Genomic DNA, 27,473 nt, shown 5'->3' on the forward strand with positions numbered 1-27,473 from the left:
TAGTCGACTTGAAAAAAAAAATAGATAATTTTTTTTTTCTTTTTTGTATCATTCCATTTGGGCTGTGGGGGTGCTTAATGTCTGAAGGAGTCGACGGAAGGCTTCTTGTCCTCTGCAAAAGCATGCAATTGGTCCACTGATGGATACATCTTGATATTTGTCTAGTCTAGTGTGTTCATTAGATGGGTGAAATCCTCTTTCAGTGCCTCTGTGCCTGTTTTCTTAGGCAGTTAGCCTCTGGTATGCGTGCCATTAGCGTTAGCCACGCGTCTAGGCCTCTTTTCTTTTGGAAATGATAAAAAATAAAAGTTATAATAAAAAAATTACAATATATAAATATATATATATTTTTTATTCAACTAAGAGGTTGGCAGTCGACTACGGCTCCTTTCGATCGATTAGTCGACTATTCGACTAATAGGGGTCAGCCCTAACACACATACACAGACACACAGTGAAAAGGAGACAAACACGGCTTTGCTTAGGTCTAAGCCAGTATTTCCATACCAAACACATGCTACTGTGTAAAAAAAAAAAAAAAAAAAAAGTATAGTATAGGGAAAAATACAGAAAATTAGAAGCAAATAGCTGATTTCACGGTTAAGTACAATCGTAAGAGTCACACAAGGCATTTTAAGAGAGAGGCTCTGTAGAGTCTATGGCATATTATAAGCAGAGTCGAGGCCTACGGAGCTTTTAGGAGGAGGGGGGGAAAAAACGAAAAAAACTTCGAGACGTTTTGAGAAGCAGGAAGAGAAGAGTTAAGCGACGCGGATGACACCCCGCCAAGGCCTCAATTAGTCCCGCCCCCCCCGCCTGCATCTGAGGAACACATCCAGGTCCTTCTCCTGCGAGCGTCCCGTCAATAGTGTCCATTCTCCTCGGAAGGCGAAGGTGTAGAGGAGTGAATCCACCCCTCCTCTAGGGTTACTGGGAAACATGCTTTAAATGTCAAGGAGTCCTTCTCTTCCTCTCTCTCGCTCTCTCTCTCTCTCTCTCTTTGACCCTCTTTCTCTGGACACACCCCGGACATTCCACCTGCCGCCTCATGCACATAAAAGAGAGAAAGATGGAGATGGAGAGAGTGAGAGAGAGAGAGAAATAGCGAGTAACAGCCAGACTTGTAAAAAAAATGGATGGCGTTCCGTTGCACGGCTACTAGCGACTGGTGCCTTTTTCCAACACGTCTCTCTCTCTCTTCCTTCACGGATGGTTGAGCCTGGAGTCCACAGGGGGGCACCATTTATTTCTTTTAACAGTCGTCAGTTACAGGTTGCCGTCGCCCCCCCCCCCTTGGGGGGGTGGTGGTGGTGGTGGGGGGGGGGGGGGGGGGTTACTGCTCGGTAGGGCACGCCGTGCGGTCTTTGCAGCAGAAGTAATGTACCACCACGCCGTTGGGATAGCGAGCAAACGCACTGGAAAAGAAGAAGAAGAAGAAAAAATACATGTAATTAATTGTTTATTACAGGGTTGCCCCGCTGACACGACGACGCCTGGAGTTTTTTTTACAGTACATTTAGTTTCATTGCGACAAACACGGTCTGGTCTCCACAACGCTGACGCAGTAATTATTAGTTGTGTGTTTTGTTTTTCTTGCGTGCAACATGCGCTCGTCCCCCCCCCCCCTTGCTAGGCTCTCCCGGCCTGCCCGCCCATCGCCTGCCTGCCCGGGCTCGCCGCGACCACAAATAACCCAGGGAGCGCAGGGGGGGGGGGAGAGAAACACCAGGGGCTACGATGTGAGATGTGTGCAGACAGATGATGAGAAGAGGCTTGCCTGTTTCCTATCTTCTTCTTGCAGACTCGGCAGGTCTTCTCCTCCGTGATGACGCACTTCACCTGCTGGTGGAAGATACGCTCCTCCTGCACCTGAGGAGCACGCGGAGGAGACAAGGTGTCAGGTGACACGCCTTTAGAAAACAGGAAGTATGTGTTCCCTTGTCCGCCACAAAAAACTGAAAAAAGTATATATTATACACGCACACAAAATTGACAAGTTTGACATGATATACATAATATGCTACCATGTCACGTCACGTTTTACATCATGTAGTACTCAAGTTCAAGTTTCTTTATTAGTCGTCATACAGAAGCACAGGATACTTTTATACAAAATGCTTCTTTCTGTTTCGCTCCAGAGACTGTGCTAGGCAAAAATAGATAAGTATAAAATAAGTATAGCAAGTATAAAATAGAAGTCAAGTACGTAGACAAAAATGTTCAGTATATACATATGTACAATGCTCTGCTACAGTACTCTACTTCACTGTGTAGTAATCTACCTCACTGTGTAGTAATCTACTGTAGACAGTAGTACTCTACCTCCCGTCATTGCCGTTTTTAGTGTTCCACCCTCTGTCCAACGCAATGTATTTCCCCATTGCCCATTTCTAAATCGTCTCGTTTAAAACAAATAAAACATTAACATTTGCATGGTGTACCTTTCTGTGCTTATTCATCCACAATCTATAGCTCAACATGAAAATATTCGCAATTAATCGTAAAAAATAAATCGCAGAATTTTATTTCAACCAAAAATGCTTAAACAATAATGTTAGTGGTCGAAGGGAACTAATTTTTAGCAAAAATGTAAAGCTCGTCAATTTCCATGCGGCAGAATTGTTACAATAGCCGATAATCCATTTTCCCAATGATGAATCCCTATACGGGTGGAACAACCAGTGACGTCGGACTACACCTCCCTATAGAACTCTCACTATAGAACTCTCCCTATAGACCTCTCACTATAGACCTCTCACTATAGAACTCTCCCTATAGACCTCTCACTATAGACCTCTCACTATAGAACTCTCACTATAGACCTCTCACTATAGAACTCTCACTATAGAACTCTCACTATAGACCTCTCACTATAGACCTCTCACTATAGACCTCTCACTATAGAACTCTCACTATAGACCTCTCACTATAGAACTCTCACTATAGACCTCTCACTATAGACCTCTCACTATAGACCTCTCCCTATAGACCTCTCACTATAGAACTCTCACTATAGACCTCTCACTATAGACATCTCACTATAGAACTCTCACTATAGACCTCTCACTATAGACATCTCACTATAGAACTCTCACTATAGACCTCTCACTATAGACCTCTCACTATAGAACTCTCACTATAGAACTCTCACTATAGACCTCTCACGGGTGTCGTATCTTACGGCTGCTCTCGAGTCTGCAGCATCTCCCGCAAATTAATGGACTATTAATAGGTCGCTCTTAGCTTCGTCTGAGGTTCATGCAGCCTGTGGTCCCGTGAACGAAGCCTTCTGATATACATGTCTCTCTCTCTGATAAGGCAGTGGATTTTTTATTTTAAATGGCAGTTTAAAGAAAGGCAGACATCGTTAGCCAAAACTAGCGTAGCTAGATCAGGGTCACCAGGGTCAGTACATTCTCTGCAACATCTGGTCATTTAGGGTTAGTAGCAATTTGGCTTTTAAAAATTGGAACGTTAACAAAACATAAAATCTTTTGGTGAAACACAATTTTCCCATTAACCCCACATGCAGCATCAAGGACAAAATGACGGGTAAACGGGAAAGGAAAAGACTGTTCATTTCTGCCATAGGTGGGAAAAAAATGCACCATGTTTCATCATAATGATGTGAATGAGTCCCCGATGACATCACTGGTGGCGGCATTCAGACTAATTTACTCTCCATAACTGTCAAACTAATTGACTGTGTGCAAAACCGCTTAAAGAGTTTTTGGATTATGCACAAAATAAATCAACATTGTGAAAGTGCCCCTTTCACATTCAATTAAATATTTGTGTTGCAAGACGTTGCAGTGATTTATTTTTAGCTTTCGACTTTATTCACTGGCACCTACACTGTACCAGCAGACCCGAGTCACGTTTGTAGGTCCTACAAACTAAATTCTGTCTGCTACAATTCCTGTTCAAATGATGAAATAGGGTATGTATCGGGAGAATCATGTCCTCGATGCTAAAACCCTATAGCAAGAGTCATGTTATATAATGCCTCGTCTCTACTAGCCAGGGTTTAGCCGTGCTGAGGCCTCGTCTCCACTAGCCAGGGTTTAGCCGTGCTGTGGCCTTGTCTCCACTAGCCAGGGTTTAGCCGTGCTGTGGCCTCGTCTCCACTAGCCAGGGTTTAGCCGTGCTGCGGCCTTGTCTCCACTAGCCAGGGTTTAGCCGTGCTGTGGCCTTATCTCCACTAGCCAGGGTTTAGCCGTGCTGTGGCCTGGTCTCCACTAGTCAGGGTTTAGCCGTGCTGTGGCCTTGTCTCCACTAGCCAGGGTTTAGCCGTGCTGTGGCCTCGTCTCCACTAGCCAGGGTTTAGCCGTGCTGTGGCCTTGTCTCCACTAGCCAGGGTTTAGCCGTGCTGTGGCCTTGTCTCCACTAGCCAGGGTTTAGCCGTGCTGTGGCCTTATCTCCACTAGCCAGGGTTTAGCCGTGCTGTGGCCTTATCTCCACTAGCCAGGGTTTAGCCGTGCTGTGGCCTGGTCTCCACTAGTCAGGGTTTAGCCGTGCTGTGGCCTTGTCTCCACTAGCCAGGGTTTAGCCGTACTGTGGCCTCGTCTCCACTAGCCAGGGTTTAGCCGTCCTGTGGCCTCGTCTCCACTAGCCAGGGTTTAGCCGTCCTGTGGCCTGTCTGACACACACTGAGCGTCTCCATTGGCTTTACAACATGTCCAAACCAAACCTGGTTGGACCCCGGCTGAGACCGACACCTTTCACAACCTGAGCCAAAGCCAGCGGGACTGTTGTATCATCATCAGGGGTTAGCTTGTGTACCACAGTTGGTGGTGTGAACTTGCCTAGCAACCAGAGAGTTTACAAGAAACACAATGGAGACACAAATAGCCCCAGCCAGGCTGAATATAGCTAATGGGGACAAGGCATATCATGGTCGAAATCAAAACCAAAACATCGAAGGCATTATGAAAATACATCCAACCCCCTACACAGGGTACATTGGGTAGAGCTCAGAACGGTGATGGGGACACTGTACAGTTGCAACTGCCGTCCTTCGGATGAGACATTAAACCGAGGTCCCGACTGAATTTGTTTGTTAAACAGCCTAGGGCGGGTGGCTAAGTGGCGCAGTGGGCAAGGCGCTCGCCACTAATGCAGGAGATGCTGGGTTCGAGCCCAGCTCTCGGCGTTGCTACCAGCTTGGCTGGTCGTTCATACTAACACAATTGGCAGTATTAGGGGGTGGGAAGCTGGTGGGTGGGGATCGGACGTTGTGGACAGCGACTCCTACAGGTCGGTTGGTGCACCTGCGCAGCAGAATCAGGAAGCAACGGGGGCGGCGTGTCCCTCCCACGCGTTACTCCTCGCCGCTGAGAGATCGCGCTGTGCAGGTGAAAAGATGCGACGGCTGCCTCCTCGTGTACCGGAGGGGACACATGATGCAAGGCTTCGTCCACATTGCAGCCGGCTTGTGGGAGGCATGGTCTAACAACGTTCGAGACAGGGGAGGGTAGAATTGGACGATACGAAATTGAAAAGTAGATCCAAAAAAAAAAAAAAAAAAAAGCCTAGGGCGTCTATCACAAAGAGTAGGTGGTTCCCCGACGTTCCTGGCCAAACTCCTAATCAGGTCTCTGACATCAAGGCCACATAATCATCCCTCCCCCTTAATTGGTGCTTTGAGGGCTAGATCCACAAAGAATGGATTGCACGATGCTAATTGCACCCTTACTTACAATTCATTATGAATTGAAAATGGGGGACCCTGATGTAAACAAGACGAAAGCCTTTCTCTGGTCTGCATCCCCTTAACACTTTCACTGCCACTCACGAGTTTTCTCGGAATTATTAATATTACGTTGAAAGCCACTCACGAGATTTCTCTGATTTTTTTTTTCTTTTTTAGCGATCTGAAATCATATTGCATCACGCAAACCTACCCTAGTCTACCCGAGAGCCGCCGGCGATCAGATGTGGAAAAAAGCGCCCCCTATCGTCTCCCAGATGACATAAGGGATTTTGGAATGGACTCAATGAAAATGGATGGGGAAAAAAATCCTGTACTCCACATTTTCCAGTCCACTGATGCAGCCGGGGTTACCACAGTTCATCCTGGAGCCTCCGAGCGCCGCGGATCTTGAATTCTACTGTATGCACGTTAGATCTATACACTTATCGATTTTTTAGAATGGTGATCAGGAATTGGAATATACCAGTTGGATACCATCTGATGTCAGGTAAGGAACCTATGTTATCAGTGTTAGGATAATCAACCTCATTTTGATGAAGATATAAGCTGTTTTGTGCTCTATCGGTTTTACTGAAAAAACCATGAGGAAATGAACAAGGCTATTATCAGCGCGCGGCTCGAATGGGCGTGCGTGTACGTATAATATTGATCATCTAGCGTTTATTTGAAAACGATTCATAAATAGGCCGACAAATATCAACGTTCTGGAATATTCCAGTAAAAGACGATTATCACTGAATGGCCCACAAATGGGCTGTTTTTTTACCTCAAAACGGGTGCTTTTCAAAATGCTCTCAAACGGAAATGAAGCGATAAAAAACCAATCTGCCTTGACAGCACTGACTGGAAAAGGATTATTTGATAAGCGACGGGCAGATTAGACACATAGCCATAATTTAAAACATAGATTAGGCGTTATTAACGCTAACATTGAAGTGGATGGTGGCATTCAAGCGCTAACTCTGGCGCCACCTCGTGGCACTGAAAGTGTTAACAATTGTGTGTATTGACTGAGCCTTACTGTATTCATAATGAATGTAGTAACGGTGCAATTAGCACCGTGCAATCCATTCTTTGTGGATCTAGCCCTGAGTGTCTAGAAAAGCACTATATAAATGCAATTATGATTAATTCATTCACACATTTATTTTGCATTTCCGATACAAAAAAAGATGTCTATGGAAGAAATGCTTTATATCAATCATTGATCTAGGTTCAGTCAAACCAATGGATCGGTAGAATCGGTATCGGTGCATCATCATCATCATCATCACCGTCGGGTCAGAACGGAACCAGCGACTCACCCGGAGGAACTCGGCCTGCAGCAGACTCTTCAGGATCTGGTCGAAGCGCTTCCTCTGGGCCTTCTGCTCCAGGACGCTCTCCAGGAACACACGGATCTCACGGATCTGAGTGTTCGCCGGGAGCAGGTTAATCGCCTGGGGACAGAGAAGGGGGAGGGAGGGAGGGGGGGGGGGGGGGGGGGGGATGGGGGGGGTTTAGAAGGCAGGTCGACATTTGAATACCCGCCTCACGTCCCCCAAAAAAGAAGCACGCGTTGTTGCACTCATGATAGAGCCTGAAGGGCTTCCGTGAACCTCGCCTCCACTAAAACTAAATCCCATTTATTAGTCAAATAAATAAGGAAACCAAATCCAATCTGTTTTTTTTTGGTTTGTTTGTTTATTGGTATCTAGCATTATTATTATTAGTTATTATTATTACCATTCTTAGTTATTATTCATGGTCATATTATCATTATTATTATTATTATTATTATTATTATTATTATTATTATTATTATTATTATTATTATTATTATTATTATCATAATAATAATTATTATTATTATCATAATTATGGTAATGATTATTATTATATTATTATTATTATTATTATTATTATTATTATTATTATAATATGGTATGAAGCTGTAAGGTGCACTTGAGCTGACCATTATGTTAAAATAAATATGAAGTTTGGAAGGGGGCAGGAAACATACGTTTTCTTCATCCTGCTCCTTTTCGGCCATGGGATGTAAAATAAAATAAATAAAAAGATGTTGGTGATATTGTGCAAAGATGAACTGTACCCCCATGTACGACACAAAATAAAATGAATGAATGAAAATCTGTTCGACATATTGAACATAGAAGAAGAAAAGTCTACAATCTGCAGGCTGAATCCGTGCAGTTGACACAAATGAAACCATCCGCTACGGTCGAAAAAAACCTACAACGAATAACCGTGACCATAGCAGAGAGACCTTATATAATAATAATAATATAATATAATAATACTGACAAGTGTGTTAGTGGTGGGCGGCTGAGTGGCGCAGTGGGCAAGGCGCTCGCCACTAACACAGGAGATGCTGGTATCGAGCCCAGCTCTCTGCGTTGCTACCGGCTTGGCCGGCCGTCATACTAACACAATGGGAAAGCCGGTGGGTGGGGATTGGACGTTGTGGACAGCGACTCCTACAGGTCGGTTGGGTGACGCCGGTGCGGCGGAAACAGGAAGTAGCGGGGGGCAGCGTGAGCCTCCCACGCGTTACTCCTCGCCACTGAGAGTTCGAGCTGCTGCGGTGAAAAGATGCAACAGGCTGCCTCCTCGTGTACCGGAGGGGACATGTGATGCAAGGCTTCTGTCCTCACTACAGCCGACCAGTGGGAGGCATAGTCTAGCAACGTTCAAGACAGGGGAGGGGAGAATTGGAAATATGAAATTGGGATGGGAGAAAAATAGAAAATGGGGAAAAAAAGTGGATTTTAAAAAAGTGCGTTAGTGGTGGTGAAATCCCTGATTTGCGTCTGGTTTTATTACGAGGCCATGGACGGGCAGGATGTGAAATCTTAGACCTCCCCAGGTAGCGGGGTCCGTCTGGTCATCGGCGGCTGGTTAGAGCAGGATAACAGCGTCTGGCCTCCAGCAGCCTCTGACCCGTGGTGCAGGGCGTCCTCCCCGCTTCCTCCTCTCAGTGTGTAGGGCCTCCGCCGGGAGCCGTCCCTCTCGGAGTATCAACTTGGCGGGCGGCCGAGTGGGGAGAGGAGCGTGGGAGACGTCTGGTAGCATGGCGGCGGTCTGACTCATGTTGATCACGCTTACAGGATAAGAGACCGTTTCATTTTTCGGAATTCTCATCCACTTCCACTAACTTTAAATGGAATCTTTTCTTTAAATTTTTTTTTTTAAGTTTTCAAAATCCGCATCCATAGGATGATCAACAACAACAACAACAACCACCACCACCACCACTTTCAAAGGTGGAAAAGAAAGATTTCTCTCCCTCAACACTATTTTGCACTAAGGTGCATTTTGGACTCGGCCCCCTATAGATCAGACCTGGGCAATTTACAGGGGGTACAGGTACGGGCAGGGTAATAGAAGAAAGATGTAAATATAGGTAATAAGATTAGATCTGAATATAAAGAGAGAAAATAGAAAGTGTAAACAATATAATTAACTCTGAACATAAAATACATGTTCCATTATAACAGGGTTCTTCTGCCAGGCGTTCCTCCAGTGCTAAGAGCACAGCCTGGAGAGCACAGTGCTAAGAGCACAGCGTGGAGAACACAGTGCTAAGAGCACAGCCTGGAGAGCACAGTGCTAAGAGCACAGCCTGGAGAACACAGTGCTAAGAGCACAGCCTGGAGAGCACAGTGCTAAGAGCACAGCCTGGAGAGCACAGTGCTAAGAGCACAGCCTGGAGAGCACAGTGCTAAGAGCACAGCCTGGAGAACACGGTGCTAAGAGCACAGCCTGGAGAGCACAGTGCTAAGAGCACAGCCTGGAGAGCACAGTGCTAAGAGCACAGCCTGGAGAGCACAGTGCTAAGAGCACAGGCTGGAGAGCACAGTGCTAAGAGCACAGGCTGGAGAGCACAGTGCTAAGAGCACAGCCTGGAGAGCACAGTGCTAAGAGCACAGGCTGGAGAGCACAGTGCTAAGAGCACAGCCTGGAGAGCACAGTGCTAAGAGCACAGCCTGGGGAGCACAGTAAAGTCTGGCAGTGAGAGACTAAAGCAGGTATCTGAATGGAGAGCACAGTAAAGTCTTAGTAAAGAGACTAAAGCAGGTATCTGAATGGAGAGCACAGTAAAGTCTTAGTAAAGAGACTAAAGCAGCGGGTATCTGAATGGCGCATTGTGAGCGTCTGGAGCGCCACGGCTCATGTCAGACCCCGAGCTTCACGGCGTCCTGAAGCCGCTCTCTCTCTCTCTCTCTCTATCTCTCTCTCTCTCTCTTTACAGGGCAGTGGGCGAGGCAGGCTCTGGGCGTGGTGCCAGGGGAAATGAATGAGAGAGGAGGAGAAGCACATTAAAGTCAGTGAGGGCACGCAGAGGGCCGCGAGCAGCGGAGCGAGGCGGAGGGAGAGCCTCTGTCTGCAGGTCAAACATCGCAACAAAAAAAGCTATTAAAAGTCTGAAATCTTAACTTTTGATATTTTGACAAGTGAAAAAACATCTGCCACGTTTATTAAGATAAATGTACTCGTGTGTACCGACACGACGAGTGACATCACCCCGAGGTAAAAGCGGGCCCCCCTCCTTGGAAGATAATTAGATTAGACTCAAATTGTATTTGTTGGCTACATCAACCCGAGGGACACCAACAAACTGAACAAGCTGGTGAGGAAGGCTCGCTCCGTGGTGGGAGTCGAGCTGGTCAGACTAGGGGTGGTGGCAGAGAGGGGGGTGAGAAGGAATCCCTCCCACCCCCTCTACGACGAGCTAGTCAAGATGAGAAGCACGTTCAGTCACAGACTCATACCCTCCCGACACTTAGGCTGGAGTTACACCTAGGCTGTTTTTCGTTTTGTTTTTCAGGTGAGTTTCGCAGCCGAGTTTCGCAGCAGAGTTTCGCAGCCGAGTTAGACATTCGTTTTGCACCTTGAACGCTTTCGTTTTGTCCGAACAAGGCTCGGCCAGTCCTTCATACCAGCGGCCATCAGGCTCCACAACAGTGGGCATGTACCGCTGCCAGACATCCAACTACAACTAGTAGGAACCTAAAAGGACAATAATACTACCTTATGCATACTGCACCTTATGTGTATATACTGTATATTTCAGTTAGTTAGTTAATTATATTGATTTATTTTGTTATATTGTTTACACTGCTTGTTTTTACTACCTGTACCTCCCCTCCCCCTCCCCCATGCTGCTATGATCCCCAAGGGGATCGATAAAGGAATATCTTTTATTTTTTTAATCTACTTTTTTCTCCCATTTTCTATTTTTTCTCCCATCCCAATTTCATATTGTCCAATTCTACCCTCCCCTGTCTCGAACGCTGTTAGGCCATGCCTCCCACAAGCCGGCTGCAATGTGGACGAAGCCTTGCATCACGTGTCCCCTCCGGTACTCGAGGAAGCAGCCGTCGCATCTTTTCACCTGCACAGTGCGATCTCTCAGCGTCGGAGGTCTGCGTGGGAGGGACACGCCGCCCCCGTCGCTTCCTGATTCTGCTGCGCAGGCGCACCAACCGACCTGTAGGAGTCGCTGTCCACAACGTCCGATCCCCACCCACCAGCTTCCCACCCCCTAATACTGCCAATTGTATTAGTATGAACAACCAGCCAAGCTGGTAGCAACACAGAGAGCTGGGCTCGAACCCAGCGTCTCCTGCTTTGGTGGTGAGCGCCTTGCCCACTGCACCACCTAGCCGCCCACAATAAAGGAATATCTTAATCTTATTGTCATTGCACAACACAAGTACAGAGGACAATGAGATTAAGTTTGACATCTAACCAGAGTGCAAAGTGCATCGCAGTAGACAGTATAACGTGCAGAGTATAAGATAAGAGAAGATACGATATTCCTTTATTGATCCCCTTGGGGAAATCAATATATATGACGAAGCTACGGAGTAAATATGATAAGCTAATGTATGTGCATTATTATTATTATATACAGTGGTACAAGTATGAATACACTATGGTAGTAAACCATACTAGCCATTGGTATAACTAACACACACATATAGATACATGTATATACAGTGATATACATTGCTAATAGGGCTCTACCGAATAGTTAGAAGCTTCATTCATAACGTTGACATTCGAATCAACATTCGATTCTATTTTTTATTATAATTTTTTGTATGAGTCTATTCATTCCGTTTAAACCAATGGGGTTTTTCTTCACAGTTGCAGATAAAGATTAGGCTACACTAATAATATACTATTATAGCATATGATTCATCATAAACATTTTAATAAAACATTTATCATAAATGATGTAGCCTGGGCGGCTAAGTGGCGCAATGGGCAAGGCGCTCGCCACTAATGCAGGAGATGCTGGGTTCGAGCCCAGCTCTCGGCGTTGCTACCGGCTTGGCTGGTCGTTCATACTAACGCAATTGGCAGTGTTACAGGGTGGGAAAGCCGGTGGGTGGGGATTGGACGTTGTGGACAGTGACTCCTACAGGTCGGTTGGTGCGCCTGTACAGCAGAATCAGGAAGTATCGGGGGCAGCGTGAGCCTCCCACACGTTACTCCTCGCCGCTGAGAGATCGTGCTGCTCAGGTGAAAAGATGAGACAGCTGCCTCCTCGTGTAGCGGAGGGGACACGTGATGCAAGGCTTGGTCCTCACTGCAGCCGACCAGTGGGAGGCATGGTCTAGCAACGTTCGAGACAGGGGAGGGTAGAATTGAAGGGAGAATCGGCGAGGCGAAATTGGGATGGGAGAAAAATAGAAAAATAAGGAGAAAAAGTGGATACAAAAAAATAAAAGATTATGTAGCCTGTTGATCTGCATCCGCTCGGCGCTCCATCAAGACGTCACCATCACTTTCGTACCAACCGTGCCCTTATTGGATTATTTATGTTGACGAAACTGACAAGTTATATTAATAATAATAATAATGGATTGGATTTATATAGCGCTCTTCGTGACACCCCAGAGACCCCAGAGCGCTTACAGAGTCCATTATTCGTTCATACACAGTGGTGGTAAGCTACAATTGCAGCCAGAGCTGCCCTGAGGCAGACTCACGGAAGCGTGACGAATAATCATCGCCTACGGCCCCTCCGACCACCACCAACATTCATTCACATGCATACACATTCATACGAGGCAAGTAGGTTAAGTGTCTTGCCCAAGGACACAACGGCAGTGGGATGGACATGGGCTTGAGCGGGATTCGAACCACCAACCCTTCGATCATTGGACGACCCGCTCTACCCCTGAGCCACGCCGCCCCAATATTCATTAAAGAAAGTTGATTTAATAAAAGAAAACGAATAAAAAAATAATAATTTAATCAGATGAATCACTTTATTAAAATTGAGGATTTTGTTTAAAAAAAAGATATTATGATTATGTCATAAAATATGACGACAGACATTCGAAGCTTCATTCGAAAGCTTCAATAGAAGCATCGAATGTAAAAAAAAAATAAAAAAACGACATTCGGTAAAGCCCTAATTGCCATCATAAGATGTTATATGGATATACTATAGGTTGAGGTAGGTAGTTATGAGTACAGTGTAAGACAGTTGTAGGCAGTATATAAGTATGGAGTTCTATGGTATAGGTTGAGTATAGTAGGATAGTGAAAAATCCATGAAACAAGCTTTGTGGCTCAGATTTCTTTTCACTTGTTTTCAAGGCGATAAGATTTTAAGACTTGTTAAGAACAAGATTTTCTGTTTCCAGTGAACACAGACCTGCTCATAAACCCACAGCGAGCAGAGGGCTTCTCCCCCCGAGAGAGAGAGAGAGAGAGAGAGAGAGAGAGGGGCTCTCCCTCTTAATCTGAAGCGCCTGTGGTCGCCTGGACACAGATCACTGGTGCCTTTCAGTTCCACACACGTTCATATCCACTTTCAATCGGCGATATTACACACTCCCCCGTCACGGCACATGATCCCACTCGGGCAAGAGCCAAGCAAGACGGATGACATAGCAGAACCTGACTTCGCCCGACAAAATATTTACAGTGGTTTCAAAGATGGTCTTTCTTCTGCTTTGTGATGAAATATGGAGGCAGAACAAAACATGTGTGGTGCTGAGTGAGCGGATGATCTCATTCCACACGGGGGGGGGGTTATACACTTATACACTGCAGTCTGCATGGGGGGGGGGGGTGATACCCTGCAGTCTGCACGGCCCCTGGGTTCTGCGTTTTCAACGTCGCCAAACAGCCTTCCTCCAGCTGGTAGCTTGGCCATGTTGCCTCTGGTTACAGGTGGTCTTACAGGAAATGCTTCAGGAGCCTCATCTGCAGGTTTCGAGTTCGTTAAGACCTTTTTAATAATACCACTTAGAGCTCAATTTAATACCGATTTCACGACCATACTAGAAAAAAAAACTAAAACACTTAGCGACACTGAACTGGCGGCTTCACTTGCGCGCCAATTTACATTCTCACGCAAGCTCTCGCCAGACGCACCAAGCTCCCGGTAGCCCAGCAGAAAAACAACTTAAATACAAAAACATTTCATATATTTAATATTATTTAGCCTTCCGACAGCCGGGTGTCCCCCCCCAAAAAACTAAAAGTGACACTGAACTGACAAAAATGTAACACCTGTGCAAATTAAATGCAAGACCTTTTTTTTTATCCACTCTTTCTCCCATTTTCTATTTTTCTCCCATCCCAATTTCGTATCATCCAATTCAACCCTCCCCTGGCTCGAACGCTGTTTCTTGCCTCCCACAAGCCGGCTGCAATGTGGACTAAGTCATACATAGCACGAGTCCCCTCCGATACTCGAGGTAACAGCAGTCGCATCTTTTCACCTGCGCGGCGCGATCTTTCAGCGTCAGGGGTCTGCGCTTTGGAGGGGCGCCGCCCCCATCGCTTCCTGATTCTACTGCGCAGGCGCACCAACCGACCGGTAAGAGTCGCTGTCCACAACGCCCGATCCCCACCCATCAGTTTCCCTCCCCCTAATACTGCCAACGAGTATTAGTACGGACGACCAGCTAAACTGAAAGCAATGTGGAGCGCTGGGCTCGAACAGGCGAACCCAGCGTCTCCAGTATTTGTGGTGAGCGCCTTGCCCACTGCACCACGTAGCCGCCCTAAATGCAAGACCTTTTAAGGCATTATTACTTTTTAATACCGTACAAACAGCTTTTATCCAGCTGGGACGTTTTGAGCCATATTGGTTCTGGTTACAGGTGGTCCTACAGGAAATGCTTCAGAAGCCTCGTCCCTCTACCTCCTTCCTCTACAGATGTGATTCCATGTCGAGCAGGTTTTACTGCCCATTGAGGCTACGTGCCCCCAGCCACCCCTGATGCCCCCCAGCCTCCCCTGATACCCCTTCCTACCCGCGTCATAACTATCCTGTGCAATGGCCCCACACACCCACACACACAAACACAGCTCTCTCATACTGTAGTACTGGGATTCCAGACCAAATTCCAACAGACTAATCCTAAATTAGACCATAATCTCTTACAACTCTGACATTCTACTCCACATACCCACATTTTAAAAAGGCCCAATCCAACTCTTTTTTTTTGACCATATTAATGCGGGTCCTATTCACCTTCCTGACCAGTTGCATCTGTAGATAGAAAATATGTTTTCCTGAAACCTTCTTAAACCGTCACAAGGCAGAATATAGGTCCATAGTTTTAGTTACATTTCACTATTATTTCATTCACTAGTCGTCAGTCCAATTAAGATTAAGATAAGTAATCACCTCTCGCCCAAGACGGTTATGGAATTCAGGACTAAATCACATGTAACAGTCTTCTCAGATGGGCCTAATGCGCATCAATGATCAAGGGTGTAGGTTTGATTTGGTTCTCTCTCTCTCTGTCACAATCTCTCTGCATCCATCTGCAATTTACTTCGCTTGGCGATGTAGCAAAGAAATATAACTACGCCGTTTGGTTTGTGCTAATCACTGTACAGTAGCAAGACTTGCATTTTCTACTTCTAGTGTCATGCTTTAGGTTAACCAGCTGGACTGGGTTCTTCCTCTACATATCACTGAATAATGTCAGTCATAATGTAATGTCATGGCCCACTGAGACCTGTTCCGCTCGGCTCGTCTCGTCTCACGCTCTCATCCTTTTTGCGCGGCCGTTCAGTTCAAAGTCAGGCCACGGCCTCTCTCGCACACAGCTGCATGCAACAGAGGCGCAAAGCAAACAAACGGCAAGAGAAACTCTTGATTTCTCATCCAGTGGGAACTCCTTCACTGCCTCAACACTGGGGAATCCTCAGCTCACAGGCTGCCTGAGAGTTCCGGAATGTTCCCGCCTTGTTTATGTTAACGATTTCCCGCCATTTTATTACCATCGTTAACACTTTGTGCACCAACAACGAGTATACTAGTTATTGCCCGCCAATCGTTGTGCGCCAACGAGGGAACTCGTTTTTGGGATCAATATTAAATTTTTTCGCCATGGCATTCATAATTCATCCAGCCTCCCTCCGGGACGCAGCTGGACCCTGGTCTGATATTGCAACGCCTCAATACCGCCCCCTGGTGGATTTCGGGCGAGTTACACTCCACGCCAAACCGGAAGTGGCGCTCTGTGCATCAGGGAAATTCCTCCGCCAGAGATATATTGTAACATGGGTCTAGATACACACTCGAGTGCATTGGGATAATGAATATGATTTCGGCGTTTATTGCGTCATACAAACGGGAAATGGATCTAGCAGTCAAATAATTGGAATATTTTTCCTCCAGTCTCATCGGCGAACGGTAAGAGGAATCTAACGTTATTTTCAGCTCGATTGTCAATTTCTTTGTTTGCAATCAGTCTGATCAACGTATCAACCCATACTAAATAAAGCCGTTACTGACGATCAAGGAATTATAAACGACCCCCCCCCCTTTCCTTCACGCATGATGAAGCATAATGTATACCGATCATATACATTTGAATTTTTTAATATAGCGTGTATAGGAAAGAAACGCCAATCGATAATCTATCATATGCGTCGGGCCTATAACTCGCGTTTTAGGAATTACTGCAGAAAACTCTAAAAACATACTTATATTCACGACGGTATTAACACGACAATGTATGAATGAAAGAATATAACGTTCCCACATCCGGAACGATAGATACCTGATGTTGAATGGGCCATAGTAATGTCGATATAGCTATAATATTTATATTTAAGTTATAGCCCTGCAAAGAAGGTAAACATCTCCATAGGCTTACAGCGCTGGCAGACTGGGCCCAAAGATGGGTACAATGCATGGCGGCCAATGTGTTAAAGGGCTCTAGTGGGCTAATTTTTTAAGTTAGCGCGAAGGTATCGTTTTCATAGGAATTCAGAAAAAGGTACCAGCCACGTCATGCCAGCTTACTGAGAAATGGGTAAATTGTGCTCCAAAGTTAAGCTACTTTAAGCGAGCTTAAATTTCATGGCAGGAAAATGCCACGGGCACGGCCATTTTCAAAGGGGTCCCATGACTTCTCACCTCAAGAGATTTGAATGAAAATGGGTCTCAATGGAGCCACACAAGACTCCCCATTACAGCCAGGCTAATGTATGCAAGTCACATGCAGAATTAGGCCCAAAACCAAGCAATATATAATGTTTAGTTCATAAAATGTGGTTTAGGTGACAGAACTCTGGTGAACTCTGGCAGACTAGAGATTCAGAATCCTGGTGACAGTTAATGAGTTAACCCTTTGTGGAGCCGATGGAAACAATATAAAACTATATGCCATATGAAATTAATAACAAATTAGCGGCAGGGAAATTTTTAGGGACATTACTGGGACATGTCCCTGAAATGTGCATGTTCCCCCCGTGGTCGCAAAGGTTTCCCATCCTGATAAGATAAACCCAACGTAAAAACATGCAGAACAGATGGCTAACGCTGTCGCGTCCCTGACGAGGACGGACAGGAGCACTTGGGTTGGGATTGGTTCCCGGGCGCGGCCCCACACCGCAGCCCCTGTCTACTCCCGGCTGCCCTTGGGGGCGGGGAGGACGACGGGATGGAGAGACATTTTTATCGGTGACTCAGAGCATGCGTGTGTGTGTGTTCCTGTGGGTCGCCCATCTCGCATGTGTGTGTGTGTTAACCCTTTCACTGCCGCACTACCAGACGGTTAACCCTTTCACTGCGACAATACACGGAAGGTTAACCCTTTCACTGCCACACAACATCCGGTTAACCCTTTCACTGCCACACGACAGAAGGTTAACCCTTTACTATCATAGTGAAGTAAAGGGTTAACCTTCTGTCGTGTGGCACTGAAAGGGTTCATCTGCATGATGACTTCCTCCATAAAGCGGTTACTGCTGCGGTGTTTACCTTGGTGGTGTTGAGCTTGCTGTGGTGCAGCTCCAGGACCTGCAGGGCCGCGTGGAGGTTGGCCTGGGGCTCCGACAGCTCCATCTTGATGGGCCCCAGACAGTGGACGTCAGGGGGGGACAGGTACATCCGCAGCAGAGACAGGTACACCTAACGAGAGGACACAACGAGACAGAGGGTGAGAGGCTGAGGGGGGGGACAGGTACATCTAACGAGAGGACACAACGAGACAGAGGACGTCGGGGGGGGGGGGGACAGGTACATCCGCAGCAGAGACAGGTACACCTAACGAGAGGACACAACGAGACAGAGGGTGAGAGGCTGAGGGGGGGGGACAGGTACACCTAACGAGAGGACACAAAGAGACAGAGGGTGAGAGGGAGAGACTCGGGGGGGGGGGGGGGTGCTGAGTTGCATGAGCTAAGTAGCCTGACATCCTCATAAAAGTTAAAAGCAATCTGTGAACAGAATATACTGTACAAGTAGTGCTATTATTTTCACAAAAAATGTTGAGCTAAATATAACTTTTTTTCCCCCCAAGGAAAGCAACACTTGTGATTGGAGGATCAAGAAACGAGGGCAGAGTTTGAGATAGGTCAATTAAGTCTCCCAGTGGTAAAGGAGAAGCCATTGTTTGTACGACGACACAGACTCAGCCCAGTTTTCTATATAGGTCGATTCTAGACAGTAGTCGTTCAAACATCAATCATCCTGTAGAAACCTTGAATCTGCAAATAGCCAACATCATTAGCTGGTGTCACCCACATGGATTAGCCTAAGCCTAGTCAGAAACTAGAAATGTGTCCATCATGTGTAGATCTCCAAATCTCTTTTTAACCCTCTGAGACCCGCAGAGTTGCCAGTGATCTCGGCTGACATCACTGTTTTTCCAGAGGGCTGTGGCTCGGTTTTAAAGCTAGAGTGATATCGTGTGAAACTAGAGCTGCCACGGTCAAAAGGGGTCCCTTGACCTCTGACCTCAAGATATCCCTTTTACAGACACGCCCACTTTATGCTAATACCATGCAGTTTTGGGCAAGAACCATGTCGTTCTTTGCATGCAGTACAAATGTGTTATCTTCGCTTGTTCTTGACCCTTTCTGCATACTGGGAAACCTAAACCGTCGTGAATCTTGTGGATCCAATGAGACCTGTGTTCATGTGTGATGATGTTCATCTCCATAGTAGCCATGTCATTGTGGTGAGACCATTTTCTGAAACTTGACCTCCCTGTGTAACATGACCTATTGTGACCCCTAGGTTAATCACAGCCTCATGAAACCTTACGACCACAAACTAGAGACCTGGGTCATTCAGAGGATGTATGGCTTTCCCGGGTTGATTGACCATAAGGGGGGGGGGGGGGGTTCTGAGAAATTTCCAGAACAGAAGTCCTCACTAACCAAAATGCAATTCTTACAGAAATCTACAACTGTCAAAAGCTTTTGATACCAAATCACAGCATGCATTTTCTGTGCCGTTTCGCAAGGTGTTGGTGTCTTAATATGGTATTTTTGGATGGATTTGTGCCAACATTTTATCAAAAATATTTACATTTTGCACCAAATCTGTGTAACAAATGGAATCAACCCAAAAGTTGCTACAACAACTTATAGGACATAATCGATCATAATATTCTAAGCCATTAAACTCTAAAAAAATCTAAAATTTCTAACGGGCGCCAAACCAAAACACAATGTTTATTACATATTTATAAAACTAGAATCATAAAAAAAGAGGTTACTTACTGTTGTGAAGGGCCAGATTAAACCGAATATATATATTTATTATATATATATATTTAATTGTATTTGTATATTCTCTAATATTCCCTGATATCCCTTGTATATTCCTTGTACAATATGCATTGAATATCCATTCTAGCCTACTGAACATCCCATAATAGTCTCCATTCTACTATTGGTCGAGACCTTGGTGCCAGGCTGCCATACCCCCCAGACCCAGTTCAAACGTACCGCTCAACATGTACGAACAAGTCCTAGTTCCTCGTAGGAATCTGGCTACCGCACCACTAACGGTACTATTTGTTCATAGTGCGTATATATACTGCGCTACTAAAGTAGGACTTCCTTTTTAGTCCAGTTTCTTACCCTCCAATAGAGTGACCGACGTAAAGCCTCCCCGCGACGCCACGTGTGGGAGTAAGGCCAAGTTCGGCCTACCATCGGTATTGAGACATCGTGTATATTAATATTTGAATAGTCATATTTAGCACTATATCGTCGAGTTGGACGTAGTCTATTAAGCTAATAATAGTCTATTCATATGTAGTGCTTCGTGCGGTGAGAATACTATCGTAGTCAGTACCCCATCGTTTCGGGCAGAGAACTGGCTGCTTATCCAGGGTGGCCGACACCATGTGAGGCTGCACCCGAGGAGCCCCAGAGCCGACGAGCGAGTGGACCTGCATACCGGATTATTCTACCGACGACAGCCCGCCTTCCCAGGCACGGATTATGCTTTGTATACAGTGATTATTCTATGGATAAAGACCAACACTGCCGTGTGTTGGAAACCCCCCCCCCGGAGAGGACGACAGGTGAGGAGACGCTCTACACGACGAGGTCGCTTCACGTCTCTCCATCGTGGACCGAAGGAAGCCGGCCCACAGAGAGTCCAACTGCTTTCATCTGTGGATCGAGGATCGCTGAGGCACCGAGCCGCACAACCGTGGGTTCTCCCAGGATACCCTCGGCCAGACGGATACAGCCAGACTCTACCCCCCCCCTTCTCCAGTTGTCTTACAAGCGACCGGAATTCCCCCCTAGTGTATCCAGTTCTATAATCATTAAAGTATCATTGCTATTATTCCTTAAATATTCCAGGTTGTATATTTACCGCCTGCGCCACCAGAGATTGGACGTTCTCTATTGATATACCAACGAATACTCATTTGCCATAAAAGTGCATCCTATTTCAAATCATAAATGTAATTAAGTGATTGCTCTACATACCTTTTGCTATGTATTAATTATTATTAAACGCAGACTTTCGACTTGGTACATTTGTGTTGGATCGTTTCATCTACGTGGGAGTGTTTACCATAATTATTTATGCCTAGTACTGGGTGGCCAGAGTCTAAAGTACAAGAGGTAGTGGTAGTAAGTATCATATCTAACAATACAGTCAGGGAATTGTACCCCTCAGTTACAATTGGTCCTTCGAGCCGGAGGGTAATTAGTGTAATATTAATATAGTGTTATTAATATTGAAATGGCCTATGATGAACACTCCACGAAACGATCCTCCTAACCAACGCCCGCAGCGCGAACGACGGCTCCCTCAGTACTTAGAGGCTTACGCTGTCAGTCAACAACCTAGTCTTCTACTAACAGTAAACGCGGTAAAACTAGAAAGTAAAAGTATGTCTAACCCCAACGCCCAGACTACCCCGACCATAGAGGCCCCTACGGGTTCTAATGTAACTGACCAAGTTCACGGTGGGGACCAGTGGGAACCAGACATGACTTCACACCCCGCCAGTACTGAAGAAGTAGTCCCCGATGAGTCCCGGGAGGAATACAACGCTACCGAGAGAGAACTCGGCACGGAAGAAGACGGGGAGAGCACCGTGGAGATAGAGCTCCAAGGCTCCGCAAGGAGTACCCCGAGGGAAGGCTCCCCTATACAACCGCCTTCTCCCAGCGAGGCAGAGAGGACCCTACAGCAGGCCTTCCTCATCAGCCTGAACGCCGCTGCTGAACGCGACCGACTGCAGATCCAGCAGCGGAGCGAAGAAGAGCATATACGTCTAGAAATAGGACGCATTCAGAGGGAAGAGAATGTGGCCCGAGACCGAGCAGACAGCCAGCGAGCAGCTGCTGGTGCTCTACGGGACGCAGAGCGCGACAGACAGCAAGCGCAACTAATAGAACAGCTGATCAGACGGACAACACCCTCTCCCTCCGCCAGAGGCTCCAGGAACTCGTCTAGACACACCTCCAGGGCGGCATCCCCTAGCCGAGTAAACAACCCTGAACTTGACCAACAGACGAGGTCTATACCCCCCACAGACCACCTCCCCCCACCGGTCCAAGCGAGACCTAGCAACCGGGAAGGAGCAGCATATCCTGTGGAGAGGCTAAACCAGAGACTACAAGCACTGGATGACCTAACTGAAGACGAAGAGGAAGAGGAGGAGAACCACGCCCGACGACAGCACAGTACTCTACCGGACCAGGAGGTCCGGTACAGCCCAGGCTATACTCCCGCGGAGCTGCGCTACAGACCCCCGACTCTATACCCGGGTGAGCACGACGCACGACCCGCACCGAGGAACAGCACCTGGACAAGCGGGCCATGGTACACTGCCGGTACCAGCCCATACCAAGGAGCGGGAGGAGACTCGCCTAGGAGGCCTCTCCCCCAACGCTCGCCGATGTATCCACAGTCAGCGTCATACATTGGCACGCCTATTTACATTTACATTTACATTTAGTCATTTAGCTGACGCTTTTATCCAAAGCGACTTACAAGTTCTGTGCGACAAGACAGCAAGAAGGGTATAACTCTATCAGCTGAGTAACAATGTTCATCAAAGTGTTGCGTGTTACAGTGTAGGTTAGTTTATTAGGACAAGTGCATGACATTAAGGTTAGTCGGGGTTAGATTTTTTTTTTTTTTTTTTTTTTCTTTTTTTTATCATTTCAGATAATGGTTGAAGAAGTGTGTCTTTAGTCGACGGCGAAAGATTGGACGGGATTCGGCTGTCCTAACTGGGATGGGTAGTTCATTCCACCATTGTGGGGCAAGGACTGAGAATAGGCGGCTTCTCTTTGATGACCCTCCGGGAGCTTGGATAGGAGTAGATCTGAGGCGGCCAGAAGACGCAGAGCGTAGGGGTCTTGAGGGTGTGTAGTTAGAGACCATTGACCGGAGGTAGGCGGGAGCAGTTCCCTTTGCCGCACGGTATGCTAGGTCGAGGGCCTTGAAGCGGATACGTGCAGCAATGGTACCCGACTTCACCCAAGAGAACCGGGCCCAGTATACAGAACTCCGCATGTGTCTGGAGACCATGTTGGTGGATGTATTGGATGAACGCCATAAATACGCCATCCTACTGAAGCACTTAAAGGTACCCCGCGCACATAATATAGCGCTCGCCTACGCGACTTCCACCACCCCATACACAGCAGCGCTGGTAGCATTGGACCAGAGGTATGGGCGCATATGGGATTACGTGATCCAGGAGATCCGACACATCGACCGCTTACCCCCAGCAATAGACAATCGAGCACTGGACGACCTGTCCATCAGAGTGCAGTCCCTGGTAGGGATGTTGGGAGCGCAGAGAGAGAAGGGGAGGCATGAACTTTACGCCAACTCAAATGTGGAAAGGATCTTGGAGAAGCTGCCGCCCGCTCGACAGGAGCGTTTTAGGCGGCAGAGAGACCACCGAGACCCGAATGGCCCCGAACCGAACCTCCTCGATCTAGCAGACTTCCTGGCGAGAGAAGTCAGCAGCCTACGGCTAGATACATTCGGACGGAGCACCCCTGGCTCCAGAGAAGGAACCACACGACTAAATGATGGAAGAAGATCGGTGACTGTGATGCACCAATCGGAGTCGGTACCGAGCAGCAGGAGCCACAGTACCCCCTCCAGAACGGAGAAGTGGAAGATAGTGTGCCCCTACTGTGAGAAAGAACACTGGCTAGCGCAATGTGACTCCTTCCCCAAGCTGAACGCGGAGGAAGCAAGTCAATGGATAAAGTCCAACAAGCGCTGTTTTCGCTGTGCGCGCTCACACATGGCAGCCGAATGCCGCTTAAAGAAAAGGTGCACCAAGTGCGATGGAGCCCATCTGGACATACTTCACGACAGTAACAGACGGCGCCCTCCACCCGCACCATCCAGCAGCAAAGCGAGCGTCATGTACATCGATCCTGCCAGCAGCAGTGGAGCCCGAGTACTCCTAAAAGTAGTGCGTGTGACACTAAGCTACCAGAATAAAGTCCTGGACACTTACGCCGTCCTCGATGACGGGTCAGAGAAGACCCTTCTGCTCGCCTCCGCTGCGGCCCAGCTAGGGCTGCGGGGAAGCGAAACCCAAATGACAATTCGGACAATAAGACGAGATTTGAAGACGATAAAGGGCGAGAATGTCTCATTCTCTATCGCAGCAAGCGGCCAGCCTGAGCGACGGTACCAGATTACAGACGCTTTCACCAGCCAAGAAATAGGACTGTCGCGGTACACATACCCCGTCGCCAAGCTGATGGAGAAATATGCACATCTGCGCAAGTTACCGATCCCGCTCATAGACAATGCTATGCCGACCCTGTTGATAGGCTCCGACCATGCAGACCTCATTGTCCCGATAGACCGGGTTCATACCGGACCCCGAGGCTGTCCTGCAGCAGTCGAGACCCGTTTGGGATGGACTCTCCAAGGCCCGCTCGCCAAATCTCTCAACCGAAGTACAGCCACTAGATGTCTCCACTCCCGAGTTACAGAGGGAGAAACCGCACTCCTGCAACACATAGAGCGGCTATGGACCTTGGAACAAATGCCCTTTAAGAACGGAAAGAAAGACATTCGCTCTAAAGATGACATTTACGCCATTCACCTCCTCGAGACAGGGACCAAGAGAGTCCCGGTCAACGGCGGGTTGAGATACGCCACGCCACTCCTGCGGCGAGAAGGAATGCCTACTTTCCACGCCAAGACAGACGCCACAGAACGGTACCTGCTGAACACGGAGCGGCGCTTAGCCAAGAACCCCGCCCAAGAGAGTGTATACCGCGCCGAGATTGAGAAGCTCATCACAGCGGGACACGTCACAAAGATGGACATTAAAGAGGCTGACCAGACCACTGAATCGTGGTACGTGCCTCACCACAAGGTCCATCACAACGGTAAAGACCGCATAGTATTTAACTGCAGCTACCAGATCGGATCCCAAAATCTGAATAAAGAGTTACTGCCCGGTCCCACACTCGGCCCCTCCCTACTCGGCGTTCTACTCCGCTTCCGCCAGGAAAAGGTGGCCATCAGCGGGGACATTAAAGGAATGTTCCTGCAGGTGAGATTAGTAGAGGAGGACAAGCCCCTGTTACGGTTCCTATGGAGAGAGAAGCCAGGAGATGAGCACCCAGCCATCTACCAATGGGAAGTCCTCCCCTTCGGAACGACGTGCAGCCCCTGCTGTGCTACATTTGCACTACAGAAACATGTAGCAGAGGACCCAGCAGCGGACGAAGAGGTCCGACACAGCGTAAAGAACAGCTTCTACGTAGACAACTGTCTACAAAGCCTTTCAACCCAGGAAGAAGCCGAGGCTCTCCTGATTAAACTCCGCGCCTCATTGATCAAAGGCGGCTTTGATCTCAGGCAGTGGGCCAGCAGCGATCCGCAAGTACTGCGCAGCCTCTCCTCCGAGGACAAGGCAGCCAGCAGCGAGACCTGGATGGCTACAATCCCGGGAGAAGCCCAGGAGATGACCCTGGGATTGGTGTGGCGATTCAAAACAGATTCGCTTCACTACAGACACAAGCCCCTGACTACGAAGCAGGGAAGGCCGGCGGCGGTGCCGACCACCAGACGGAGTGTGTACACAACACTCGCCCGACAATATGACCCGCTAGGATGTATTCTACCGTACACCACCAGGGCAAAAATGATTGTACGAGCATTGTGGGACAAGGACCAGGGCTGGGACGACCCCATTCCCGCACACCTTGCATCCACCTGGAGAGAGTGGGAGATGGAGCTCCATTCACTCCCAGGCGTTAATATGCGCCGAAGCTACTTCCCACCCACGGTGAGGCCAGAGACATGTAAAATGGACTTACACGTCTTCAGTGACGCCTCAGAGGTCGCATACGGATCAGTAGCCTACTTGCGGGCCCAAGAAGAGGGGGGAGAGATCTACACAGCATTTGTCCTCGCCCGCTCGAGAATAGCACCACGCAAGCAACAATCTATCCCACGCCTAGAGCTCTGCGCAGCCCTAGCCGGAGCGCACCTAGCCACGCTCATCCAACGTGAGCTCACCATACCGGTGTCTAGAACAATCCTGTGGTCAGATTCCACGACAGTACTCGCCTGGATCAAATCGGACTCATGCAAGTACAAAGTCTTCGTGGGAGTCAGAGTCACCGAGATTCAAGACTTAACCGAAGAGTTAACCGGAGAAACAGAGTGGCGCTACGTTGATACAAAACAGAACCCAGCTGACGTCATCACCCGGGGAATGCCCCTAGATGACCTCACCCGTCGCAATGTCTACAGTGACGGCCCAGCATTCCTAAAGCTCCCGGAAGGAGAGTGGCCCACGCCTATCCCGAGGGAAGCCAGTCAGGAGGAGGCTGAGAATAAGAAGCCTGTGTTCTGTGGATTGAGCACTGTTATCTCCGCAGACCCCAACATAGATGATTGCACTACCATAGAGAGTGCACAACAAAGGACATTCCTACTGCACTACCTACCGTCTCTACAGACCCGCCAGAAGTGGGTAAAGGAGAGAGACAATTTGACAGAAGGAACAGTCGTCATGATTATTGATCAATCACTGCCCAGAGCTATGTGGCCGGCCGGCCGCGTAAGCAAAGTGATCACCGGTGCCGACGGCAAGGTCCGAGCAGCTGAAGTGCTTGTCCAGGGTCGCACTTACACCCGTCCCGTGGCGAGGCTCATAGAACTGCCCCGACTCCCAGACACAATCGATGATGACCATGACCCTATAACCCTATGACTTTGTGAAGTTGACTGACCCCTACAGCAAACCCTTATGTGTAAATAGACAACGCGATTAATCTGTCTCTGCTTAACTGATTAGGTCTGGGACCAATCAGGGGGTGGCTGTTGTGAAGGGCCAGATTAAACCGAATATATATATTTATTATATATATTTAATTGTATTTGTATATTCTCTAATATTCCCTGATATCCCTTGTATATTCCTTGTACAATATGCATTGAATATCCATTCTAGCCTACTGAACATCCCATAATAGTCTCCATTCTACTATTGGTCGAGACCTTGGTGCCAGGCTGCCATACCCCCCAGACCCAGTTCAAACGTACCGCTCAACATGTACGAACAAGTCCTAGTTCCGCGTAGGAATATGGCTACCGCACCACTAACGGTACTATTTGTTCATAGTGCGTATATATACTGCGCTACTAAAGTAGGACTTCCTTTTTAGTCCAGTTTCTTACCCTCCAATAGAGTGACAGACGTAAAGCCTCCCCGCGACGCCACGTGTGGGAGTAAGGCCAAGTTCGGCCTACCATCGGTATTGAGACATTGTGTATATTAATATTTGAATAGTCATATTTAGCACTATATCGTCGAGTTGGACGTAGTCTATTAAGCTAATAATAGTCTATTCATATGTAGTGCTTCGTGCGGTGAGAATACTATCGTAGTCAGTACCCCATCGTTTCGGGCAGAGAACTGGCTGCTTATCCAGGGTGGCCGACCCCATGTGAGGCTGCACCCGAGGAGCCCCAGAGCCGACGAGCGAGTGGACCTGCATA

At 47.6% G+C, this 27,473-nt stretch overlaps 1 protein-coding gene across 1 annotated transcript in view; it reads right to left on the minus strand.

Moving 5' to 3' along the window:
- Positions 1–1,319: 1,319 nt before the first annotated feature.
- Positions 1,320–27,473, minus strand: part of vps39 (VPS39 subunit of HOPS complex) — a 94,113-nt gene continuing 67,959 nt past the window's right edge. Inside the window, exons 21-24 of the mRNA XM_084310689.1 lie at positions 17,970–18,119; positions 7,018–7,152; positions 1,778–1,869; positions 1,320–1,415 (exon numbers count right to left, since the gene is read on the minus strand). Coding sequence (XP_084166815.1) covers positions 1,334–1,415; positions 1,778–1,869; positions 7,018–7,152; positions 17,970–18,119 — 459 coding nt within the window. The 3' untranslated portion in view covers positions 1,320–1,333. The remainder of the gene's footprint in view (positions 1,416–1,777; positions 1,870–7,017; positions 7,153–17,969; positions 18,120–27,473) is intronic.

The sequence above is a fragment of the Notolepis coatsorum genome (assembly GCF_963971535.1).
Source record: "Notolepis coatsorum genome assembly, chromosome: 3".
NCBI lineage: Eukaryota > Metazoa > Chordata > Actinopteri > Aulopiformes > Paralepididae > Notolepis > Notolepis coatsorum.